At 35.4% G+C, this 23,384-nt stretch overlaps 1 protein-coding gene across 2 annotated transcripts in view; it reads left to right on the top strand.

Annotated features, from left to right (window-relative positions):
- The window catches only part of LOC6642423 (centaurin-gamma-1A), a 73,087-nt gene extending 49,950 nt beyond the window's left edge, over positions 1-23,137 (top strand). For both annotated transcript variants that reach the window (XM_002064748.4, XM_023175981.2), the window contains exons 2-8: positions 14,202-14,434; positions 19,571-19,712; positions 20,343-20,477; positions 20,546-21,910; positions 21,975-22,092; positions 22,167-22,533; positions 22,607-23,137. In XM_002064748.4, the coding sequence (XP_002064784.3) occupies positions 14,202-14,434; positions 19,571-19,712; positions 20,343-20,477; positions 20,546-21,910; positions 21,975-22,092; positions 22,167-22,533; positions 22,607-22,954 (2,708 nt within the window). In that variant the 3' untranslated portion in view covers positions 22,955-23,137. The remainder of the gene's footprint in view (positions 1-14,201; positions 14,435-19,570; positions 19,713-20,342; positions 20,478-20,545; positions 21,911-21,974; positions 22,093-22,166; positions 22,534-22,606) is intronic.
- The last annotated feature ends 247 nt before the right edge of the window (positions 23,138-23,384 follow it).

Below are 23,384 nucleotides of genomic sequence, written 5' to 3'. Positions count from 1 at the left end.
CTTTCGTTTTCTCTTTCTATCTTTGTCTATGGTTTCATCCTCTATTTCTATGCTTTTTAATCGACCTTTCACTTGTCTTTGATTTCTCAGACAAAAGCAGAGAAAAGAAATGAAGAGCTTTATTTTGCAAATTAGACATAATGTTGTCATAATCTTGTCGGAACTGCAAAAAAAAGTATCTGACCAAGACATAAACAGAAGTGAAACTATGTCAAATTGCATTATTAGATATTACACAAGTTGCTGTCAAAGTTTACCTAACACCTTTTGAGACATGACACGCGATGTGCCATTTTATATATATATATATATATTTTTTTTGCGTTTTAAGTTTTTTTTTCTTCTTTCAACAATTAAATGTTAATAAAAAGAGACCTTAGCAAGGCCCTTTTGTTTATGCTTTTTTGTTTATAATTAAATCTTACATAATATGAATTAAGTTTAACAACAATTTATTTTTTGTGTAAAAGGCAGTTTGAGCTTTTTGAATATTAATAAATCTTTTGAAAATTGTTTTACATTTATTCACTTGAATTTAGATATGTATTTGAGATTAGATATGCGGCTGCAGATAAAGTTACCATAAAACTTTCATTTACATTGTGTAATTCCTATTTTTAAACAGAGTTTGGTATATATTTTTTTTTGGAAACTTTTTATTCGACTTGGAGCCTTGAGTTGGGTCATTAATTTACACTTATAGAGATTGCGAATTCCATTTTCTTCCCATTTATTAATAGAGGGGGCATAGAGTGTTGTTGTGTCTATGCGTGTGTGTGTGTGTTTTGCTAACAGTCGACAATTATTATGGAGGCCTTAGGTCTTCACAATGATAAGATAAGAGTGCAAATATGATTTATAAATAATTTTTTTATTTATTTCCGTTCTTTAACTACTGCAAGATCAGGACCAAGAATTCAAACGAAGTTTCTATACCCTAATGTAATGGAATAATTGATGAAACTGAAGTTTATTTTTAATAACTAAATGTTTATAAAGTTTAGATAATGTTGATGACAAAATGTTTTGTCAGTTTGCTTAGGAAATCATTCGGTAATTTTTAAAGAGATTTTCTTCTGGCCTTTCACATAGTGACTCTACCCTTCTTTGGGAGTATAGAAACGATTGTTATTTAATTAAATAAAAAAAGTCTCTAGCCAAGGGTCTAGCTACGATAAGTCCCACCAACAGATAACAAAGAGAATAATTCTACACCCAACAATAAATACTGGTTAGATATCCCCAAATACATATAATATAAAAATTTTGAATAATGCAAAAAAAAAAAAAAAAATGTTATTTGTGTTCCAATTTCCTTTTCCACGCTGTGTGACTTTTCAAAGACCTTGACAGTTTTTTTTTTCATTTTTTTCTATGTCCAAACGTCACTCATTGTCGGAAGATCTCTTGATTTTGATATAGCTTTGGACCCCTCAAGCGCTTTAAGACACTTTCGACCAAAATGGATTGTAGCTTTTTTTATGTTTTGTTTATTTTTTTGCTTCTTTTTTTTATGCGTTAAATTTTTTTCTTGTTTTTGGTTATATCTTCTCAAAGTTTGCTTAGATTTGTTGTGCACTCAAGAAATGTCTAAACAAAAAAGACGACGAAAAAACATTATAACATTTAACACATTTTGAGTGCGAAATAAAAAGAAGCAAAATTTAGAACGTTGGAAGATGTATAAATAATTAAAATTAAAACGCAATTGTGTTTGTTGTTGGCACATGAACGAGTTATTCGCATGGTACACAAATAAATGTTCAGAGATGATAAAAAGTCATAAAAAGTCGAAAATGTTAAAAGTCACGTGATTTCAAAAGTTTATATTTTTAGCTTAGATTTGGTTGGGTTAATTTTTATTATTTTTTGTCTTTTAGATATAACATAAATTTGTGTAAAATACTATAAGGGTTATAAAATCTTTAGACTAATTGGTCGGAATTTTATTAGAATTAAAAAACATAAACATAATAATATTATTTATATATATATTTTTATGTGGTTTTATTACTTCTTGCTTATATTAAGATAGCTTTGAAAATAATTCTCAGTGGTTAAAAGTTTAAGAAATGTGTTTTTTTGCGTTTCTATTTCAATTATAATTCCCTTTTTTTCATTACTTTTATTACTGCAATTAAGCAGTTGAGGGAAAAATGAGTAAATTTCTTAGAGGTTCTTTTGGCTAAACATTCGTAAAGTTGAGAATAGTTCTTAGGTTTGAAAAGATTTTATAAACTATCGATGACTTTTCATACTTAACGGTGTTTTAGTATCATTGATTAATCAATTATTCTGCCTCTTAATATTTCACTTAATGAAAATTTGTATCTCTATAGAAATTGCTTCATCACGTTGTCATCTCTAATTGAAAGTATCTTCTATCTTGTATCTAAGTGGGCAAATGCAAGACTGTGATGATGATGATGATGATGATGCTAATGCTGATGTTGTTGTTGATGAGTCGTTTAAGTTGATGAGCACATGGTGCGGCACATGAGATCATGGCGAAATTCGCTTAATACAATGAAATGTTTAGGTGGGGCGCAAAAACTTTGCATAAGCTGCACAGTCTAGCTAATATATGTATGTATGCTATACGCCTTGACTTGTTAGTTAGGTCAGTAAACCTAGACAATGAATCATAATTTCGGATATCGCATCTTCCGCCCACGCTCTGACCTCTAAGATAACAAATTTTTTAACAACTTCCTCAAGCGTGTGCCCTTCTTAATTAATCTCTCTCTCTCTCTCTATCAAAATTCTTACAAAGTTTTGTTTGGCTTTGCAATTCGAATTAAATTTAACTGCCCACATCAATTAATGCCCGCCCACCAACCATGAAATAAGTCATAAGCATAGATTTCAGTCAAACCATTTATGGCAAGAAGTTTTCCTTTATATCTTATTTTGGGCAGAACTGCTGCCAATTGTTTAACAGTCAAAGACTACAATATACATATATATTTTTGTTGGTGTCATTTTGACTGAGAAGCGGGCACGCTTAACAAACGATCAATCGAGCAACGACCAGCAATCGTTGCGATCATTAATCATTTTTCGGTTTGAGACGCTTCTTTATATGGTTCTTTGCCTTCTTGAAATGGTGTTAAGTATTGTCTAGCTCAACGCACGCGCCTTTGTTGCGGCTATAAGCCAAATAGACATAAAATGCACCTTTTCCTTGACAACATTCTGTTGCCCTATAATTATATCTACTATAAAAGATGATCTCTTTTTATTATATGAGCGTAACGTGTAATTAATGAAAGTATTCCACTTACATATTAAAAAAAATAAAATATATGATAATTTTCCATTTGATGATATCTTTATAAGAAATGAAAATAAAACTCATGTCATGTGGACAGATGTCTATTTAAATTTTTCGAAATTTTAGCATTTTTGTGCATAAATTGCAATTATTGTTTTTGAGTTTTTTTTATTTTGCTCATAAATTTTGAAGCAATTAATCGATTTTCTTTGGTCAGGCGCCTAAGATTCGAAAAGCGGAATATACATATATTTTCTTTACAAGGATGACCAGGGAACAGCTGACTTTTTTTGCTTTCTGCTTCGAACGGCTTGGTCAGGCGCAACAAATTGTCTAATTGCTTACTTTTACTTTTGCTTTCTTTCTCATTCTCTCCTTCTCTCTTTTCTTTCTCTGTGATCTTGGTAGTATTTTAAATTATAACAATTCAAACGCCTTGGAACGAGCCGCTGCCGCTGCCGTTGCCTTTTCAACTGACCTTTTACCTAGAAATCTTAGCTAATTCTCTTTTGTTTCACGAATTCACATTGATTCGGACAGCCAGCGATCTATTACAATCTTATTTATTGGGGAGTTTGTTAGGCTGGACGGAACTGTCATCGTAAACAAGCAACGTGTGCGTTCGACCCCAGTAAATCTTCTTCTTCTTGGTTTTATTTTTGCCAGATTGTTTTAAATTAACTCAATGTTGAGTGTGTATGCGTGTGTGTGTTGGCCAAAAGACATCGAAGAGTTGAGAGAAACAAACAGATTTGTCTCTCTCAGTCTCTCAGGTTTTCTGTCTTTTTTGATTTCTGTCTGTTTTGGCCAGCCTGTTGTGGTTCAATGACTTGATGGCCATTAGTTGGTGTTGTTGTCGTTGTTTTTGCAACAGCTTACAGAGGCACTTACCGTCTGGATGTTACTGCTATCAGTCATATACGCCAACTGTCTGAATTGCTGAAGGGGCTATTGAATTACACTCTACTACAATATGCATGATGGCAATTAAATTTGCAAAACAATTGAAATAAATTCTCACAATAATTTAAAATGTTAAAATGGAACCTTATAACAAGAGTAAAGTATTGAGGGCATAGTACAATAGATCGTAGCATTTATTATACACAATACAAAACCCAACAAACATCCTTTGACCAAAAAGCAGTTTAGAAGTACTTTAATAATCAAACGATTCACCTAAAGAAACCTTTCTTAAAAGGACCTTTACTATAGAGTCTAAGCCCTCTCTTAGATGTATCCATCTACTAAAATAGATCATTTGAGATTTAGTTTGATTCAGTTTAAAAATACCTCTCTTAGTAGAACACCTTTACGATCTCTATCAGATTAATTTTAATTCAATTCTAAAGTTAATTAAAAGTAGGTGCTAGCAATGATCGAACATAAGATTCAGCTAAAAAAAACCTTTCCAAACCGGACACCTTTAAAACCTCATTCAAAATTGCTTTTACTCCTTCTCTGACTTTATTCTAAAATAAATATAGCAAAAGTAATTTTCAGCCATTAAATTTTTGACTCTTTCTGATTGAGTTCAAATTATGTTAAAAACATTAAAAAAATCAATTTAAATACTCAAGCTTAATGGATCGTTTAGAGTTAGAGTTTTAAGTTGAATCGTGTTTAGAGTATTAAAAATTGCAAATCATGACTTTTTATTGAGTTCCTAAACAATTCCTTTCTAATGACATTGAATTTATAACTCCTGAATCATCATTAACACCAACATCCACATCGTCTTTATCTTTATCAACTATATAACTTTAAGAACCTTTTTTATTTTTTGCTATCTTAATAAATATCAGATATTTTTTATGATGAACCCGCAGCATAGTGTTAATTTCAAACACACACGCAATCATCATCATCATCCGAGCCGAGTAACCGAAAAGAAAAACATACGAAAACAGCCAAGAAAAACCAAAACTTGAACCGGTTATATACTCATATACTTATGTGTGTGTTGTAAGATTTCATGTAAGGTTTATTTTAGAAAAGAAAAAAAAAGAGAATCACTTGAGTGTGACTGAACTTTTGAGTGTTGGGGCATAAAGGAAATCGGAGATGTAATAATAATAATAATAATGAAAAAAAAGGGAATTCCTTCCATCTAGCCATCGGATATGCGATACTTAAACTTAATGTTGAATAGAGAGAAAAACAAAAACAAAATGAAATAAAACCTTGGAATTGCCATTTGTGGAAAATTATGATGGAATTTGGCGTCACCAAGCGATTCAATGTTGCACATTAGAATTTCAATGGGAACCTAAATAACAACTTCCGCTTTTTACAGCCCATATAAGCGACAGAGGAGCATGGGGGAACGAACAAAGGGCAAACCAAGGGTTTTAATTTTTTGTTTGTTTTCCGTTGCTATTTTTTTTTGGTGAGCCCAACCCATGACCGAACCATCAAATGGTCGGCCATCTATGGTGTTGGTCAGTCAACTGTCCATACAGAAATTCAATTTTTTTCGATCGTTTTGTTTAGATACACTTTATATTCAGAATATAATCTGACATAGAGGAAGGGAATAGAGAGAGTCAATAGGAACTAAAGGTACAATAAAGTGTGTCCAATAAAATTGTCGCCTAGTTTGGCTTTATTTGGGGAGAAAATCCCCTCAAATGATTGTTGAATTGCCACTGAGTGTGTGTGTGTGTGTGTGTGTGCTGCTGATGATTATATTGGTGGTGGTGGTGGTTACTTTTTCCACCAACAAGTGTCCAACCATCCACTCACCACAACTCCACATCAAGTCTTGAAGCGGAAGCGGCATTTGAAACGTGTCGTTTTGGGTGTCTCATTCATTCATTCAAAACTAATTTGCATATTTTTCAAGCTATTTTTCATTTACAATAAAAATGCATTTAAATTTTCTATGCCATCCATCCCCTTCTCTCCCTCTCGTTTGACAGGTTACGTCTTGGCCTAAGTCTTGGTATTGGATTTAATTGAAAATACGTCAAATTGTTTGGGTTTCATTTTGATGGAAAAACTAAGGGAAAAGAAACAAAAATATTAGAATTAAATTTCCTTTAAACAAATTTGTTTTTCTTTTGGTTATGCTTGAGATGAATTTTCCCAGGGTCAAGAAAAATGCAAATGCTAAGAAATGGTCAATAAATTTTATGAAACAACCAAGTGATAAATTAGTAAAAGAAGATCGTTAAGATAAAAGTCCTGTAGTTTATTAGTTTAAAAGTTGTTTGATTGGATTTTGCTTGACTTCTTTGCTCATACATACATATGTATATTTCAGTCATATTTTTCCCATTGGCAGAAAAACTTCACATAAACCACATGCACACACACACAATCGGAAAACACACCTATTCCACACAATCAAAATGAAAATCTCACCGCATAAATATTAAACATAAATACGAATGCAATTTTCTTTATATTTTCCCCCGTTTTTCATATTTTGTTTTTTTTTTTTTGTGGGACAGCAGCTGAAAATTGTCTAAGGACACGCGTGCGTCTGCAAAACGAATAGAATCCCAAGAATCACACACAGAGACTTTACGCTGTCTTTTTCCCAAAAACAACACAAGGAAAAAGTGAAATGGAAAAGCAGAAATCTTTCTTTTCACAATTGTGCGCCTCTCAGGCACTGACACTTCATAAATATGTCATATTTAATAGAGTGCAGGCTACTGAGACAACGACCAACCACCGTACCACCGCCTGCTTTGACTTATCCTTGATGCCTCTCCTCCTTGGCTGACTGACTGACTGACTGCCTTCTCTTTCTCTCTCTCTTCCTTCTGTATCTCATCTCACTTGCTTTCTTCTATTGTCAAATTTCTTTCTTTTTTTTTTTTTTTTGATTGACTCTCCCTGGGACCGGGTGTCTTTTTTTTTTTTTGCAATTTTTTGTAAAAAAAATATCATTATTTTTTTTTTTTTAGTGGGGGAAACTTGGGAAAAATTACATGAATTTCTATATGATTTTTTTATCATTGTAAGATGATCGTTGTCATAAATTTGACATTTAATCGTTTTTCTACCTCTCTGGATGAACAAAATTTACATTTAGGCAGAAGAAAACGTTATTTAAAAGTATGTCTCATCAATTATTAGGAAAGGTCTTACACAAAAATTATTATTGCAGATTCATTTCAGTTCTATTGAAAACATTTATAAGATTAGATTGAGTATTTGTCGATAAGAGAGACTAAGTCATTCAATAGATAGTGCAGTTTTGACCTACTAAACGTTAGAATGAAGTTAGCTAATGCAATGAGGAAATTTTTGTTTTTAGGATTATTGTGTCACCTTATCTTATGCGGAAAAGAAATTGAAATTTAGACCAGAAAGAGTAATTGCTAGCCACTAGAAACTGTTTCACAAGTTGTCGATTATATATATTTGAGGATATTTTAACTTATCTCTATTCTAACATTTATTTATCTTTATACATCAGATTAAGATAACTTTGCATTATAATGCAACTTTCTTGGTGTTTTTAACATTTGATTAGGCATTAAGTTTAGGGGACTTTATTAAGTTTTAGAATGTCACTTTCCTGTTAAACTGTTATCATTTTTTAAAATTTATTTATCAAAATTCGCCACATGAACTCAATTTTTCATTGAAAAAGTTCAAGAATAAGCTAATTTTTTTTTTATTTTTTCTTATCACAATTTCTGTTTAATTACAAATAAACAAAGACAGGTAAAAATAAAAAACGATCGGTTTTACATTCTTGATAAGCTGATAAGCCTTCTTCACTCAATATGTTGAAAATCGGTCGTAAGTGTACGATAAGAGAGCTTATATACACAAATGTATACCAATATATCATGGTTTACTTTGGTTTTCTTTCTTTTTTTTATGTCTTTTCCTCTTTGTTTTTATTTTCGTTTGCTTTTACTGCCGCGTGTGTTGCAATTTGCTTTTGTTTCACACAAGATAAATGAGTCAAGCAAATATAATACTTAAAAAAAAACTGAAACAAAGAAATATCTGTATGTATATAAACAGGTTTGCCAAAAATGGAGTATGACCTTCAAGTAGTAGAGTGTTTAGCATAAATTTTTGGGCCAACCAAAAGATGCTTTATTACCTGAGGCCACATAAATCTCATGCAAGCAGCCAATGACAGACAGGCAAGGAAGTAAGAAAGGAAGGAAGGAAGACTGAAGACATTAGCAGCATCCTTGAAGAGGGCAAGAATTAACCCTTTAATTGCTCTGGGCGTGGTCTCTCTACATAGACACCTAATCTTTAAAGAACTTTACCTTAATGTGCCATCTCTTTCTATCTGTGCGTGTGCGTGTGTGTGCGTATGTGTGTTTGGACAGCAAATTAATACCAATTGCCAGAAGCCAACAGCAAGTCGGGGAAGTCGGCGGCATTCCATTCAATTTATCAAAATCCAACACATGTTCTCATATCTATTTTCACTTTCATTTGAACTCCCTCGCATTTCCTCCTCTTGTATCTGTGTGTTTTGCTTATATTCTAATGATGCGTGAATTTTGATACCCTCTAGGGGTTGGGGTATATATTTGAAGTTTGAAATTGTTGCAACAAATATTTTAGCACTTCAAAAGTATCAAAATTTGAGTCTTTTTTCTAGGTTTGCACACTTAGAACAATAAAGAAGAAGACTTAAATATCATACATGTAGAAGAAACATAATAGGTATCATTTGGTCTACTTAATATAGCCAAAGCCACTCCCACATATATATGTATATACGTGGAATTAGGCATCCGAAGTGTTGGTACTCATACTTGAAATTTTCTGTCATAATTTCCTTTGTTTCATTCGGTTTGATGAAGTCATGTAGAGTGTACCTGACTGACTGACTGACCCCCCGTTAATTTAAATGAAATTCCTACACGTGACATATACATACTTGTACATATCTATATGCCCCGATATGTGCAATATGAAGCCCTCTCCTCCCCACCATCCCCCATATCCATTCATCCCCGTCTCAATTGCGTGACCATACCTTGAAGTGTGTTGCTTAAAATTCATTCGAGCAGAACTTTGAACAAACAGTTGGTAAAGATGACATAGAGAGACCCTCTCGCTCTCACTCTCTGGTCATAACTTTTGATAACTAACTAGGTTTTTTTTTACGTGTGTATTGTTTGCATTAGCTATTTTGCCTTGTAATTATATTTAAGTATAACCGTTTAGGTTACATTGTTTGTGGAAAATGCTTAATAAACTATAGGAAATAGGTTTTTGAAGAGGGAAAACGACTTAGAAATCGAAAACAATTTCACTAATTTGATGCCAGATATCTATATTTACGATATTCATTCTAATTTTAGAAAGTCACAGGCAAATGTAAATATCTTTTTTATAAATTGTAGTGAAAAATTAGAAGTATTTGCCTGCTGAAGTCCGTCAAAGGAAATCTGATCAAGTGGAAAATTATATGAGACCTTATGGAATTCGACTTAAAACGGATTTTAATATTCTAACTTTAAAATAATATCATTCTTAAGAGTCTTTAGAACTGAGATCTGGCCTCAAATAAACTTCCTTTCTTTTATCTTCAAACAAATTAGAGTGAAGTAAAGGCAGAAATTCTATTTCATCTTCAATTCGATTTCTTAACTAAATATTTCTCTGTTGGCAATGATTTATAAGACTCTCTCTCTCTCTGTAAAAGCCAACTGGTGTTTGCTCTTCACAACTATATATATATACACATCTGTAGGTATATAGTTAGAGTTGGACCTTCTGCTCTTTCCTGTTTCTTTTCACCTTCTTTTTGGCTGGCTAATCTTGTTTGTGCGATCGCCCTTTTTGCTCAAAAATCGTTGTGGGCTTTGCTAATTTTCTTTTGCCTTTTGTTATTTTTCTTTTTGGATGGAAAAACCTTATTTCTACTCTCCTTTCTCCTGCTCTCCTCTTCCGCCTCAGACTCAGCCTCAGCCTCTCATTCTCTACATAACTCTCAACTACCGTTTTTGCTTGATCTTGGACAAAAAAGAAGACAAAAGAAAGTAAATCAGATTTGGGAGCAGATGTGCAAACGACGATCCCAATGATGATGATCCCGATGACGATGATGATGATGATGACGACGACGACGACGCCAACACACTATAAGACCTGAACGAGGTTGGGCTTCCTCTCTCTCTGATTTATTATTGTTATCTTTCGGACATTGTCGACACGGTCAGCCTACCTAAATATTTTCATACCAATTTCAAGACGTGGGCTCATGCAAAATAATGAGAAATGCAAACCTATGGTTACATACACATGATTTATATGAGTTCATATTTTGGTATTCATAATGCCATTATTTTGGTTATGGCTTATTAAAAATACATTTGTTTGCCCAAAAAAAAACCCCAAAAACTATCAAAATAGCCCAAGGGATATGTTTTCATAGATGATCATAAATGAAAATAATGGCTGATTGTGGTCTCACCAATTAAGGTTTAAATTAGTGTTTTTCTTCATTTCTAATGCCCTGGCAGAGATTCCCATGACTAGAATCAACTTAGCCAAACTCAGCTGTTTGTACTTATGCTGATAAGAGCAATGCAGTTCTAACTATATATGTATGGATGGAGATGGATTTCTAGTATTAATACTTTTTAATATTCCTTTCATTCCAATTTGGCTTGGTCTTTGAAACGTTCTATATACAATATGTTTTAACTGAAGGATTTGAGTTTATTGTTAATTATTTTGGATAAAAAAAAGTTCAGAAATACGACTTAAAGAATTTTCATAAATAAATAAACAATTTCTTTGCTAGCTAAACAAGAGAAATTAATCGGTTAATAAAAAATGCATCTGTAAATTTTATAGAACATCAATGTCAATTAAAATTCTTGATTTTAGAATTGAGTTTCTGTCTTATAGATTGAATTTTAACAAATGGCTTCATTTGCAGCTTGATTCTTTCGATAAAAAGATCCTTTTACTATAGGTAATCAAAGAAAAAAGGACACAAGCGTAGATAGGCCAACCAATTAAGGCTAAAATAATGTAACTTATATAATATATCATTCAACCATTTTGATGACACTTTAGCAACCAGACATCTTTACACTTATATCTTGTGGTTCCCTTATTTTTATGTATTTAACAATTATCAACAATTTTTTATGGCTTAGTTTAGGTTGGTAAACATATTTTCAGCTGTATTTGTTGGTACTTGATGGCTACTGTATGGTAATAAAAAATTGTTTATCATCATCCTTATGACTGACATCCTTAAGACCATGACTAATAAATGTATCTTTTTACTGTGTGGCACGCTTCAAGGTGGTGTTATAAACTATATGACCTGGTTACAGCTGTCCTCTCTCTCTCTCTCTCAATGCATAAAACTTGAGTCTATCTTAGAATTGAGACAGTACCCATTGGATAGAAGGGGTGAGGGAGGTTCAAAAGGTCAGCTGTTTGTCCTATCTTCTTCTTTATAGCAAAATAGACAATTTTCATATTGTACACTAATTAAAATGCTTAACCCACATCAAAAGACTTAAGGGAAATCCTAAGAAACCTTTTTTTTTGTATTCTATCGAGTACAAACACAAACAAACAAACAAACCCCTTTTTCCACACTCTCAATCTTTCGATTTTCACATTTGGTTTTCCTTTTTACTTCTTCTATTGGGGTGTTCAACCTCGTTTGCATATATAATTAGTTTGGGAATTTTCTTGGATTTTCCTCCATTCACTGACAACTATGGCGACATTTGACATGAGTTTGAGTTACGATCCCGTAGCGCAAAAAAAAACACGGAAAAGGATTTTGTACCAACTTAAAGGGTTCAACAAGAAACTGGCTAGCGGTTTGAACTTCACACATAGGAGACCTTACCCTAGTTAGGATACCAACCCATCGCATCGTCGTTGCATCATTAGTCAATCTTAAAGATGCATTTGTAACTGGGCTTGTAATTTTAAGCCCATCTATTCTTTTGCCTAATGATAGTCATTAATATTGTTACAGAAAAAAAAAGAAGAGAGATTTGTTTCCAATTTGATTACTGGTTTTGTTTCTGATTACTGACTTTCAATTCTGTTACGGATCCTTTTGCTCATTTGCCCGCCATATTTGATTTGTTATCCATGGCAAATTGCAAAAACCGCGCTAATTTTTTTTATTTTTTTTTCACTCCCTGGCATATATTATTTTCAGTTGTCTCCCTTATACTCACATTTATGTATATATATAAATAGATTTTTTCTTTCTTTCTTTCCCTTGTTGTTGTTTTTTTTTGTATTATTTTCTATATATAAAATGATCTAACAAAAGACATATTTATTTCATTTTAATTTGTAATTTTGCGCTCTGGTCAGTGAAACCAGTTGAACTTGTTCGTCTCTCCTTCAGTCGATTAACAACAACAAAATTGTATAAGAAACAAGTTTCCAAAAAAAAGAAGGAAAAAAAAAAAAAAATAATAATAAAAAGCAAGAGGTCCACCCTTGAGACAGACTGCAAACATATCCATATCTGTGTTCCATATCCATGTCCATGTCCGAAAGTCCTTGTCCTCAGTGTTTACTCAAGCAACTCTTAACAACTCATAATAGAGCAATTTTCACGTGTCCTTCTTTGCCTTGAAAGTCCTAGTAAATCATCACAAGCTGGTCAAGCACTGCTGTTCATGTCCAAAGCAGAGGGTTTGTCCTTTTACCATTGTCACTCCTTGCCCCTGGACTCCCTCCCTCTCAACCAAACCCTAACCAAATGTCAGCCTCACCCCCCTTTTGCCACATCTGTGAAATTGATCATGGCACTTGGGTTTTTTTAGTTCCTTACTGCCTCTGTGGTGGGTCGGCATTTTGTGAGCTTGGGAAGATTTATTTTGTCACTTTTATAGTGTTTTTATAGTGGTTTGTTGGCATTCCTTTTACGGTTTAACACATAGTTAGATTTTGGGCGTGAAGTGGATCATAAATTGTCATGACTAAAGCTTTTTTGGACAAAATATATATACATGAATTCATAAAAAGTGTAGAGCAAAATTTGTGTAATATTAAATCCATTTAAGCATAAGACTAAGATATTTTATGATAAAGACAAGTTAATAGTAGATCAAATAGTCATTTAGACTGGCAATCGTGATAGAAATTCTATGACTATATAATATTATTTAGAAGTTATTCTTTCTTTATGAGAAGTCGTCATTTTTAGTCTTAAATTATGTACAAATAACCCTAGAAATCGTTTCAAAAAAACCTTCTCTTGAAATGGTTTTTGAAGTGATATTCGACTCTGATGACTCATTACCTGGTCACTTGAATGCTCTAAGCACTTTTACCTCAAGGTCCAGAAGTATGTAAGCCTTTCATATCATTCAAAAAGCGATCAATCAAAAGTTTTAACTGATATTGTCAAAATTAATCGAAATCGCATGACTCTATCAAGAAAATGGAATCCCAAAAATTGAATGCAATCTACCAACAGCTGTTGAGTCGATTACAAATCAAGTTCAACTTGCTCCATTTATGCTATACACATGTCATTTTCCAACTGATGGTTGGGCAAAAACGTTTAACCTTGAGAGAAGCACAAATAAAACAAAATGAACCTTTTAAAAAAGACCACAGCAGCTGTGCGCCAAAAAGGCAAAAAAAAAAGAAAGAAAGAAAAAGATCGTAACTCTGATTGAGCTAATTCAAAATCAGAAAGCGAACAAACTGACAATTTAAAAGTCCCAGAACCCAATGGAAAGAAAAAATGGCAAAGAAGCTTCAGCTTTTTCCTTCGAGCTGTCAATCAAAAGAATGAAGGATATTTGTATACATTTGCATAAGAACCATTTATATTTTATTTAATGATGGATGTCGGGAATGTTTTTTGTAGATCATTCAAACTGGTTTCAGTCAGTCCGTTTGAGCTAATTACGCTGTGAACTCGTTTTTTTTTTCGGTTAAATTTTTACTAATGATGATTTAATTTACGATTTTCTTACAGATTCATTTGTAAATAGTCAAGAATGGACTATTTCACGTTCGGTGCCCGATCTAAGGCTGGGCATTGTGGGTTCTTTGAACTCTGGCAAATCGGCTCTTGTACATCGTTATCTCACGGGTTCCTATATGCAAGAGGAGTCCCCTGAGGGTGGACGCTTCAAGAAGGAAGTCTTTATCGATGGTCAAAGCTATTTGCTTTTAATACGCGATGAGGGTGGAGCTCCTGAAATGCAGGTAAGTCACATAAAATATTCAACAACAGCAAGAAAAATGCTTGGGGTAAATTGTTGGGGGGGGAAAATGGAAAAATGATGTATGGCCTGGGAACATGTGTTCTATTTTTCGCTCAACACACAGAAATGGAATGTAAAGAGCAAAGTTACATTTTCTATTTCTTTTTTGCCCTTATCAATTGGTAAATATTTGGATTGAGGTCAGCAAGGGATCAACAACAAGACTGACAAGGGGTATGAGAAATTTTCTTCTTTGGGGGGTAGTGCTCGGAAAAACTTTTTTTTATTATTATTATTATTATTGGGGTTGCTATGAGGTTGCAAAGTAGTAAAGAAGTGTCTTAGCAGGTTGCTACGTTGGCTTAAGAGAATTGAATTTGTTTATCGGTTTTTCTTCTATTTTTTTTTCAGTGGCTCATAAATATAATTTGTCTGATTGAGCCCTAGACAGGCCTTTAGCCTATAGGCTAAATGCTGAGTTGAACCTTTGTCATTGGCAAATCTATAAAAAAAAACTTATCAGATAACATATTCTTAAAGCAAATAAAAGTATATGTATGTATGTCTACTTGAGGAAAGTTTCTTGCACTAGTCAGAAAAATTACTTATCCCAGCTATTTATATATGTTTATAAACTGTCGGTTTATATTGAAAATATATATATTGAAACTGTCGCTTTGCTTAGAAAATAATAAGTTATATATAGATTAGAATAGGATATATTGTGATAGTTAGTAGCTAATAATATATGGGGTTAATCAAGTGTACAAGTTGCATAGCATTCATTTTCCAATTGAATCGATGTTAATTGTTCAAAGGATCTAAAAACCATCTTGGATTAAATACTTCTATCTGTTTTCGGAGTAAATTTAGCCTCATACATTGTGTTTTTACTTAAAACTTTTAAGCTTAACTGCATCTTTTGCCAAGTTAGAACTGCTTAGAGTTAATTTAGTCTAAAATTAAAACAACTGGTCATACGATTCTGAAACAGAAAGATGATAATTGGGCTAGTTAAAGTATTTTTTTTAGAGTATGTTCTCTTTAATTTTCCCTTTGACTCGAATCTTAAATCAAAAGACTATAAGAGTTATAAAATCATTGGGACTCTGTTGCAATAAGATAAGTTTGGAACTAGTTTAACATTCATCAACTTTTTGGTAACTGTGAGATGTAAAAATATCAATAGAGTATTTCAAAGTTCAGTCTGACTTTACTTTTGCAATTGTCATTTTCAATCAATTATTCAACTTTCTATCCTAATTGGGTTTCTTTTTTTTTTTTGCTGTCCTTTTAAGTTTGGCCAAGCTTGCAGCAAAGTTTGCCTTGAGACTGGACATTGTAGGTGGGAAGAGCAGCCTCACTGGCATGACTCACTTAGTCGACTTGTGACCTTTGGCAGTATGGAAAAAGTTTGTCGCAATGTAGATAAATACTTTTCTTCTCCCCCTCCCCCACTCTTATGTGTGTTTCTTGTGATCCGGCCAAAGGTTATGACGACAAAACGTGATGCAGTAAAAGTTTGTTGTGAATTTTTTTGTTCTCCTTCTTTGGCCGAAAGCCAATCACTGGGCCTCTTATCCCAGAAAGAAAGGAAGTGAGCGAGAGAGAGAGAGGGAGCAACCCTCAAGGGTTTACCTTTACCTTACCTTAGACTCTACAATGCTCAACCCCTTGCACTACATTGTGCAAAACTTTTCATTCTTGCAAAAGCAAATGCAATTGGAAATCTGCGATAAAAGGGATATACGTATGGGGAACCATAATTAAAGTGAACTTAACTGCGGGCTATTTACATTTTCTCTTTTTGTGTTCGTTTGACTCATTGAGCTTTAGTTTTTGTTCGGCTTCCTTTGATTCGCGATTGGGTTAGAGCGGGGGAAGGGGGATCCTTTTTTCGCAATTGCGAAATATCCTTCAGAGACTGCAGCGGCTTAAAAAATGGTAAAGGGTGAAAGTGTGGATTATAATTTTTAAGCTGCTTTCGCTTTTCATTCGCGTTTTTTTTTTATTTGCGGTTCTATTTATCCTCCACTAGGGATGGCAGGGGGAGGAGGCTGTGGCAGGGGTGGGCCTAGAAGTGGGTTGGAAGGCTCATAAAAAATGTGCCAGACACGCGAACTGTGACCCTCGAAATCCTAATAATATCCTTCTAATCCCTGGACTGACTGTCTCCCGTTGTTAGCGATTTTTCCTCTTTCTGTTGTGTTTGATCCTTCTATATTTATTTAAATTGCAGTTGGCAGTTTTTTTTTACTATTTTGAAATTTGAAACGCTAAATTCGTTGTATGCATTTTCTTTCAATATTGCAAGTCAAGCATGTGATTGACCTAAATTTCGAGGGATTTGAATAGGGTTTGCTGCAGATTAGAAAGGAGTTGCAGTTTGAGAGTCATTTCATTTAAGACCTTAATTTCTTATACAAGGCTTTAGTTAGTTAATGGCACTTAATCAGTGAGGAGGACATAGACTTGTTGATGCCCTTTAAGAAGTAGCATGTAGTTGTTGTCAAAGTGTACTTTAGATTTTAGAAATTCCTTTCTTCTATTACTAAAATTAAGACTAACTCAGTAAGTTTAACTTTCACAATTTTCAGTATGAGATACACAATATACTCCACAAATTGTAGCTACTCTTATGCAGTTTGACATGCAAGCATTAATATTTTCACTTGGTAACAGTTTTAGAAACCAATTTTCCTTCAGTTTGACAAGCTGAAACAAAGTTTAAGGGCAACTGTTGCAGTTTTACATTCTTCATGGTGACGGACAGTTTTAGGTTCACAGTTTTAGAGCCACTCTGATTTGAATAATTTTTCTAAATCATTTCTCACACTTGATTGCACTTTTTGCTTATTAAATGGCTTAACTTGCATAATGCATGTCAAACTGTCAATCAACTCACCCTCCCTCACTCACTCTCGCATGAATGACCTCTCTCTACCCCTTCTCGTGGTATCCCCCCCCTCCACCATTCAACTCGTAACTTTTGTTACACATTTTGCGACAGTTTCTCTCTTTCCAATTGACAAAATTTGACTCATTTACCACTAATTTAATGTCACTTTCCTTCCATCTTATGGCTAAAATTTCTGTCATTCGCATATTTGTAGTATGCAACATAATAAACCCATATTTCATAAACTACAATAACCCTCGATTTTTGTCTGACTAAACATAAATGTTTCCTCCCCAAAAACGAAAGAAAGTCCACCCAAAACACCCTCTCAGACAGTAGACATAAATATATACTCACACACACACACACATTCATGGGGAGAACTTTGGATGAAATCACTCACTCAATGGGCGACGCGTCGCCACTCGGTCGCGTTTTTTTTCCGCCTTTCTGTATATAAGTACATATTTGTTGTTGTTTTTGTCGGAGTTGAATATCATTACCATATAGCATATACGAGAAAAGCGAGAAAAGGATGAGGATGAGGAAAAGGACGATGTCGATGACGGCGACGACGACAATATTGCATGCAAGGACTACGAGTTGTCGATTTCTTATTGTGTGGGTGGTATGGGGTGGATGGCGGCCACAGTCATGTTTACCAGGTTAGAGACCATTTAAGGAAGCTTGTCGAACATTCCGTGGAATATAAACAAGGTTTTTTAAATTTGATGCTTGAAATAAATCGATGTGATCCTTGGTAAATCGATAACTTGACGATTTTTAATCAATGGTAATCGGAAATATTGTTAGAATTTCAAAAAAGAATCATAACTTTAAAACCAACGCATAAATGTTAACAAATGTTGTTCATTACTCTTAAAAAATACCGTAATACAGTTTGGAACGATATGTCATTTGGAAAAACTTTAGCTAGGCGGGCAGGCACTAACTTAATTAATAGAGAAACTAAAGTAAATTAAACTAACATTGTTCAAAGAAGTGCCCAAAGAACCTTTAATAGACATTGATGGAGTTTATCATAGCAGAACTTTTCACATGCAGGCAGACAGAGAGGCTATTCAACCTATTTGTGTGGACTCCATTGTTGGCTTTCCTGCAACTGTTTTTGCCCATCATTTCCAGCAGCATATAGCACATATGTATCGAGTTCTGGCCATGTGCAACTTTTTTTTTTGCTGCTGTCGTTTTCCGTTTCCCCTTTTGGGGGGTTTTTTTTGTACTCTGCTTTTTGGTTTTTTTTTTGCTTTGCTTTCCTGTTTCCTTCTCTGCATACATTTTCACAACAAATCATAAAAAGTGGCAATGATGGCGTCGGGGGAGTGGCGGGCAGGCAGTCAGACAAACCCACCCAACTACCCAACCACCGACTGTGGCAAAGGACGCGCCGTGTTGCCAGGATATATTCTCGCTGTCGCCAGTTGTTTGTCGACTGGCTTGCCGTGCGGGCGGTTTTTTGTGTGTGGCTCCCAGAACAGTCTCTGCCAGCTCGGAGTTTATAGTTCGCTTCGAGTTATATAAATAATTCATACGGATTCCATTGGACAGGTAGAGATAAACGGATAAACGAAAAACAATCAAATAAATAAATAATTAATTGATGAGGTCGAATCGATGTTATCAATACAAAAGGAGGGGAGGAGAGTAGAAAGGCAACTTTAACTACCTTTCAATTCTGCGCAGAAGTTCATTATCCTTTGGAGTTTATGTCTGTGTCTGTGTGCGTGTGTTGGTTTTTGTTTTTGTGTGTTGAAGAAGAGAATCATTAAAAAATGTTGTTTAACTCACGGCGGACTCTCTTCTTACTGCCAGAGAGTCAGGATTCAAGTGCTTCATTAGCGACTTTCTCAAGTATGTGTGTGCCGCTGCCAAGTAATATGTCCTGCGTCCCATGTCCTGGGCCCAGCCTCCAAATGCTGACTTACTTTGTCCTGTATGCATATATATGTGCGTGTGTGTGTGTTTGTTGTGTCCATTGTTTTGCACGCTTCCGCCAGACGCTGCAGTTTTGTTATTGAATCTCCTGCCAAAGGGTTTGGGTTTTTTTTTATTCTTTCTCTTGTTTTTGTTGCTGATGATGATGATGATGATGAGGGGCTTACAAAGTCAAGGACTCGACGTTTGTTTTTAGCTTGCTTTTGTTTTCAGTCAGTCTTTCGAGTTCCTTTGCCTTTTCACTCATTTCGTTTTTCTCTCTTTCTCACTTTATCTTTACAGTTCGCTGGCTGGGTGGATGCGGTAATATTTGTATTTAGCCTGGAAAACGAGGGCAGTTTCAATACCGTTTATAATTATTATACGAAAATGGCGCATTTTCGTAATGGACAGGATATACCAATGATATTGGTAGGCACGCAAGGTAAGCAATTGATTTTTCAACAATTAAATGAAACTATTTAAAATAAGTTTTAAGTTTTTGTTCTTAATCTTCGTAACATGTGCAAAACAACAACAAAAATCTTGTTTTTTTAAATATGAGTTCCTTAATTATCATTCTTTAGAATTGTAATGCGATTCCACTAATACAACACTTGAACCAATTGGGAATTACAATTGGTTTATATTAAAGTTTACTTGGCCTAAGATATTGATAAATTTGTATTTGTAACATATTATCTTCTATAGAAAGTAACTATCTGGTAAAACCTTAGTTTATATTGTACACCCGCATATCTAATTTACCCTCTAAAGTATCCAATAGGCTGAAAAAGTGTTTACGTACTAAATTATTATATGCCTTTTAACTTAGAAATTGTCCATGAAGAATGTTTGCTTCAAGAATTTTTTTTTTATGAGCAGGAATGTTTAAATTTTCTTTAACAAGTGAATTCTTGCATACTTAAAGGGGCAAAATTTCCCCATCTTACATTTCTCGATACGCCACTGACAATGTGGGCATCTATTTAGCTTAAACGACTTTCTTTAATGTCGCCAAACGGTTATTCTGTAAATTAAAACCCATTTATTTTTTCTAATTCTCTTCCCGCAGATGCCATTAGTGAACGTAATCCACGCGTTATTGATGACACACGAGCCCGTAAGCTGGCTAGTGACTTGAAGCGTTGCTCCTACTACGAGACCTGCGCTACTTATGGCCTGAATGTGGAACGGGTATTCCAAGATGGTAAGCAGCAGATAGCATATTCTAATAAAAAGCAAACGATTAACATTTTCTATTATTATCCCTTGCAGCCTGTCAGAAGGTCCTTTCTCAGCGTCTGCCTCTACCCGCCTCAGTGCAACCGCCACGTCCCACAACACCGCAAGGCACACGATTGGGCTTGGCTCCCTATCAACCACCCAATCTGAATGGACAACAACGTGGACAGCAGCAGCAGTTGCCATTGCGAATGAGTGCGGATTTTGCCCAAGCTGAGCAGAAATTGTGGTCTTTGCAGGCGACAGGAACATCGGCGGCAGGATCTACGGTGGAGAATAATAACATTACCAAATACAATCCAGGAGCAATTACCGTCAATACGAATTCATCATCATCGAATTTAATGGGCGATTGTTCTCAGGTGCAGCTTAGAGATCCACGTGATTTAGCTCCACCACCCGGCAAGGAATTGCCCACACCGACTTCGACACCAACCACAAGTCGCAAGAGTCGTCGACGTTCGAATCTCTTTATACCCTCGTCATCGAAGAAGGCTGACAAAGATAAGGACTCTAAGAGCAGTGAACTGGGCAGTGGCCGATCCATACCTATTAAACAGGGTTATCTCTATAAACGTTCAAGCAAATCCCTGAACAAGGAGTGGAAAAAGAAATATGTGACACTCTGTGATGATGGCAGACTGACTTATCATCCATCGTTGCATGATTACATGGACGATGTCCATGGCAAGGAGATACCCTTGCAATATGTCACTGTCAAGGTGCCAGGTCAGAAACCAAGGGGCTCGAAATCCATTATAACCAACAGTGCCCTGACTAGCTCCCTGCTGGCCAATGGTCAGCGGGCGCAAAGTGCACTTAGCGATGGCATTGGCTGCCTAACCCTGGCCAAGGATAATCAACGTAAGCTAAGCGAGAAACTCTCCTTGCTGGGTGCCGGAGCGAGTAGTGGCTCAGTGGCAGGAGGTAATGCAGGTGGGGTTTCTGGCATAAGCGGTGTGGAGCCCCTGAAATCGAATAGTTCACAACAGACAAGCGGAGACGAGGGCATTGCCATGTCCAATTCAAATTCACAGACTTTCATAGCCGCAGGCAATGAAATGCTGCAGGCTAGCAAATTGGAGGCCCAAACGCCAAATGTCAAGAAGCGACATCGTCGCATGAAGAGCAGCAGCGTCAAGGCCAATGAGGCAGATGATAATGATGGCTATGAATTCTACATTGTCTCCCTGGACTCAAAGCAATGGCATTTCGAGGCCGCCAACTCGGAGGAGCGTGATGAATGGGTGGCCGCCGTGGAACAGGAAATCTTCAAGAGCTTACAGACCATAGAGAGTGGCAAGACTAAGCAGGCGACCAGCACTGAGCTGGCTGCCATGTTGGCCATACGTCAACGTGTGCCAGGCAACGGACATTGCGTAGACTGTGGAGCAGCAAGTAAGTTACTATACAAACTGCCTTATCTTAGACTCTTTTACTTATACTCTGATAATTCTTATAGATCCCGAATGGGCTAGCTTGAATCTGGGTGTACTCGTGTGCATAGAATGCTCTGGCATTCATCGTAATCTCGGTTCACATATTTCCAAAGTGCGTTCTCTTGGACTTGATGACTGGCCGTAAGTAATCAAAAAAGAAAATACATAAACCATAAAAAATTTTTTTTAAAATTCTTTTTTCTAAACCCTTTTAGAGCTGCCCATCTTAGTGTAATGCTAGCCATAGGCAACAGTTTGGCCAATTCAGTTTGGGAAGCAAATGTACGGCAAAGAGTTAAACCCACTGCTCAGGCCAGTCGGGAGGAGAAAGAACGTTGGATACGCACCAAATACGAGGCCAAGGAATTTCTTTCCCCTCTGAACACAGGACATGCCACTCCCACACCGGGACAACAATTAATTGAGGCTGTTATACGTGCGGATATCAAGTCAATTGTTGCCATTCTGGCCAATTGTCCATCCGAGGTGGCTAATGCCAATGTCAGTGCCCGGGATGTGCGCACTCCTTTGCTGTTAGCGTGTGCCATAGGCAATTTGGCCATAGCCCAACTGTTGATATGGGTAAGTTTCAAATCTCTGATAGGAAAATCTTTAAAGTTGAGACTAATTTTGATCTTCACTCTCGCTATTTTAGAATGGAGCCAACATTAAGCATACGGATCATGAGGGACGCACTTGTCTGGCCTATGCCAGAGCAGCTCAATCCTTGGCCACGGCCAAATCGATGAAGGCGGCTGCAGCAGCAGCTGCTGCCAATGTGCAGCCAGCTCCAACACCGGCGGCAGCTCCTCCAGCTCCAGCGACGCTAAATGGTGGCATTCCAGCTCCCCTCTACAATGTAGAGGATACAACAGCTCTGGTTGAACTTCTGGTGGGTCTTGGCTGTCCCGAATCGGCGCCAATGACGGCAAGTGGCACCTTGCCAAGACGGCGGGATACATTGGGAACCCCCTATGAGAAATCTGTTTCGGGAGTGATCTAAGAATAACATCTAAGAATTAAACCAATATTAATTATAATTTTAATTAGTTAAATTTCCCATCCCTCCCCCCTTTTACTATAAGCAACACATGAAAAATTCATTAAGATTTGATCGCTGTGTGAAAATGTGTGTAAATTTTTGGAAATTAGTTAAAACTTGAAACAAAACAAAAAAGTAATGCGTGTGGCTAAAGTTAATTATTATTATTCTTATTATTATTATTATAATTAGTAATAATATTATCTTTATATTAATTAAGAATGTTGTGCAACTTTCACAAGTTTTCTTTTAGTTTGTTGGTTTACATATATTTTTTTTGTCTTTAGTTTTTATTTTAGTTCCTGTACAGAATCTTGTTGTAATCTCAAGTTTATAATTTATTTGTTTTTATTGTGTGCAGGTTTATTATTATTATTAATATTATTATTTT

The sequence above is a fragment of the Drosophila willistoni genome (assembly GCF_018902025.1).
Source record: "Drosophila willistoni isolate 14030-0811.24 chromosome 2R unlocalized genomic scaffold, UCI_dwil_1.1 Seg167, whole genome shotgun sequence".
Classification (NCBI taxonomy): domain Eukaryota; kingdom Metazoa; phylum Arthropoda; class Insecta; order Diptera; family Drosophilidae; genus Drosophila; species Drosophila willistoni.
The sequence above is the reverse complement of the archived record's forward strand: the minus strand, read 5'-3'. Positions and strand labels throughout refer to the sequence as shown.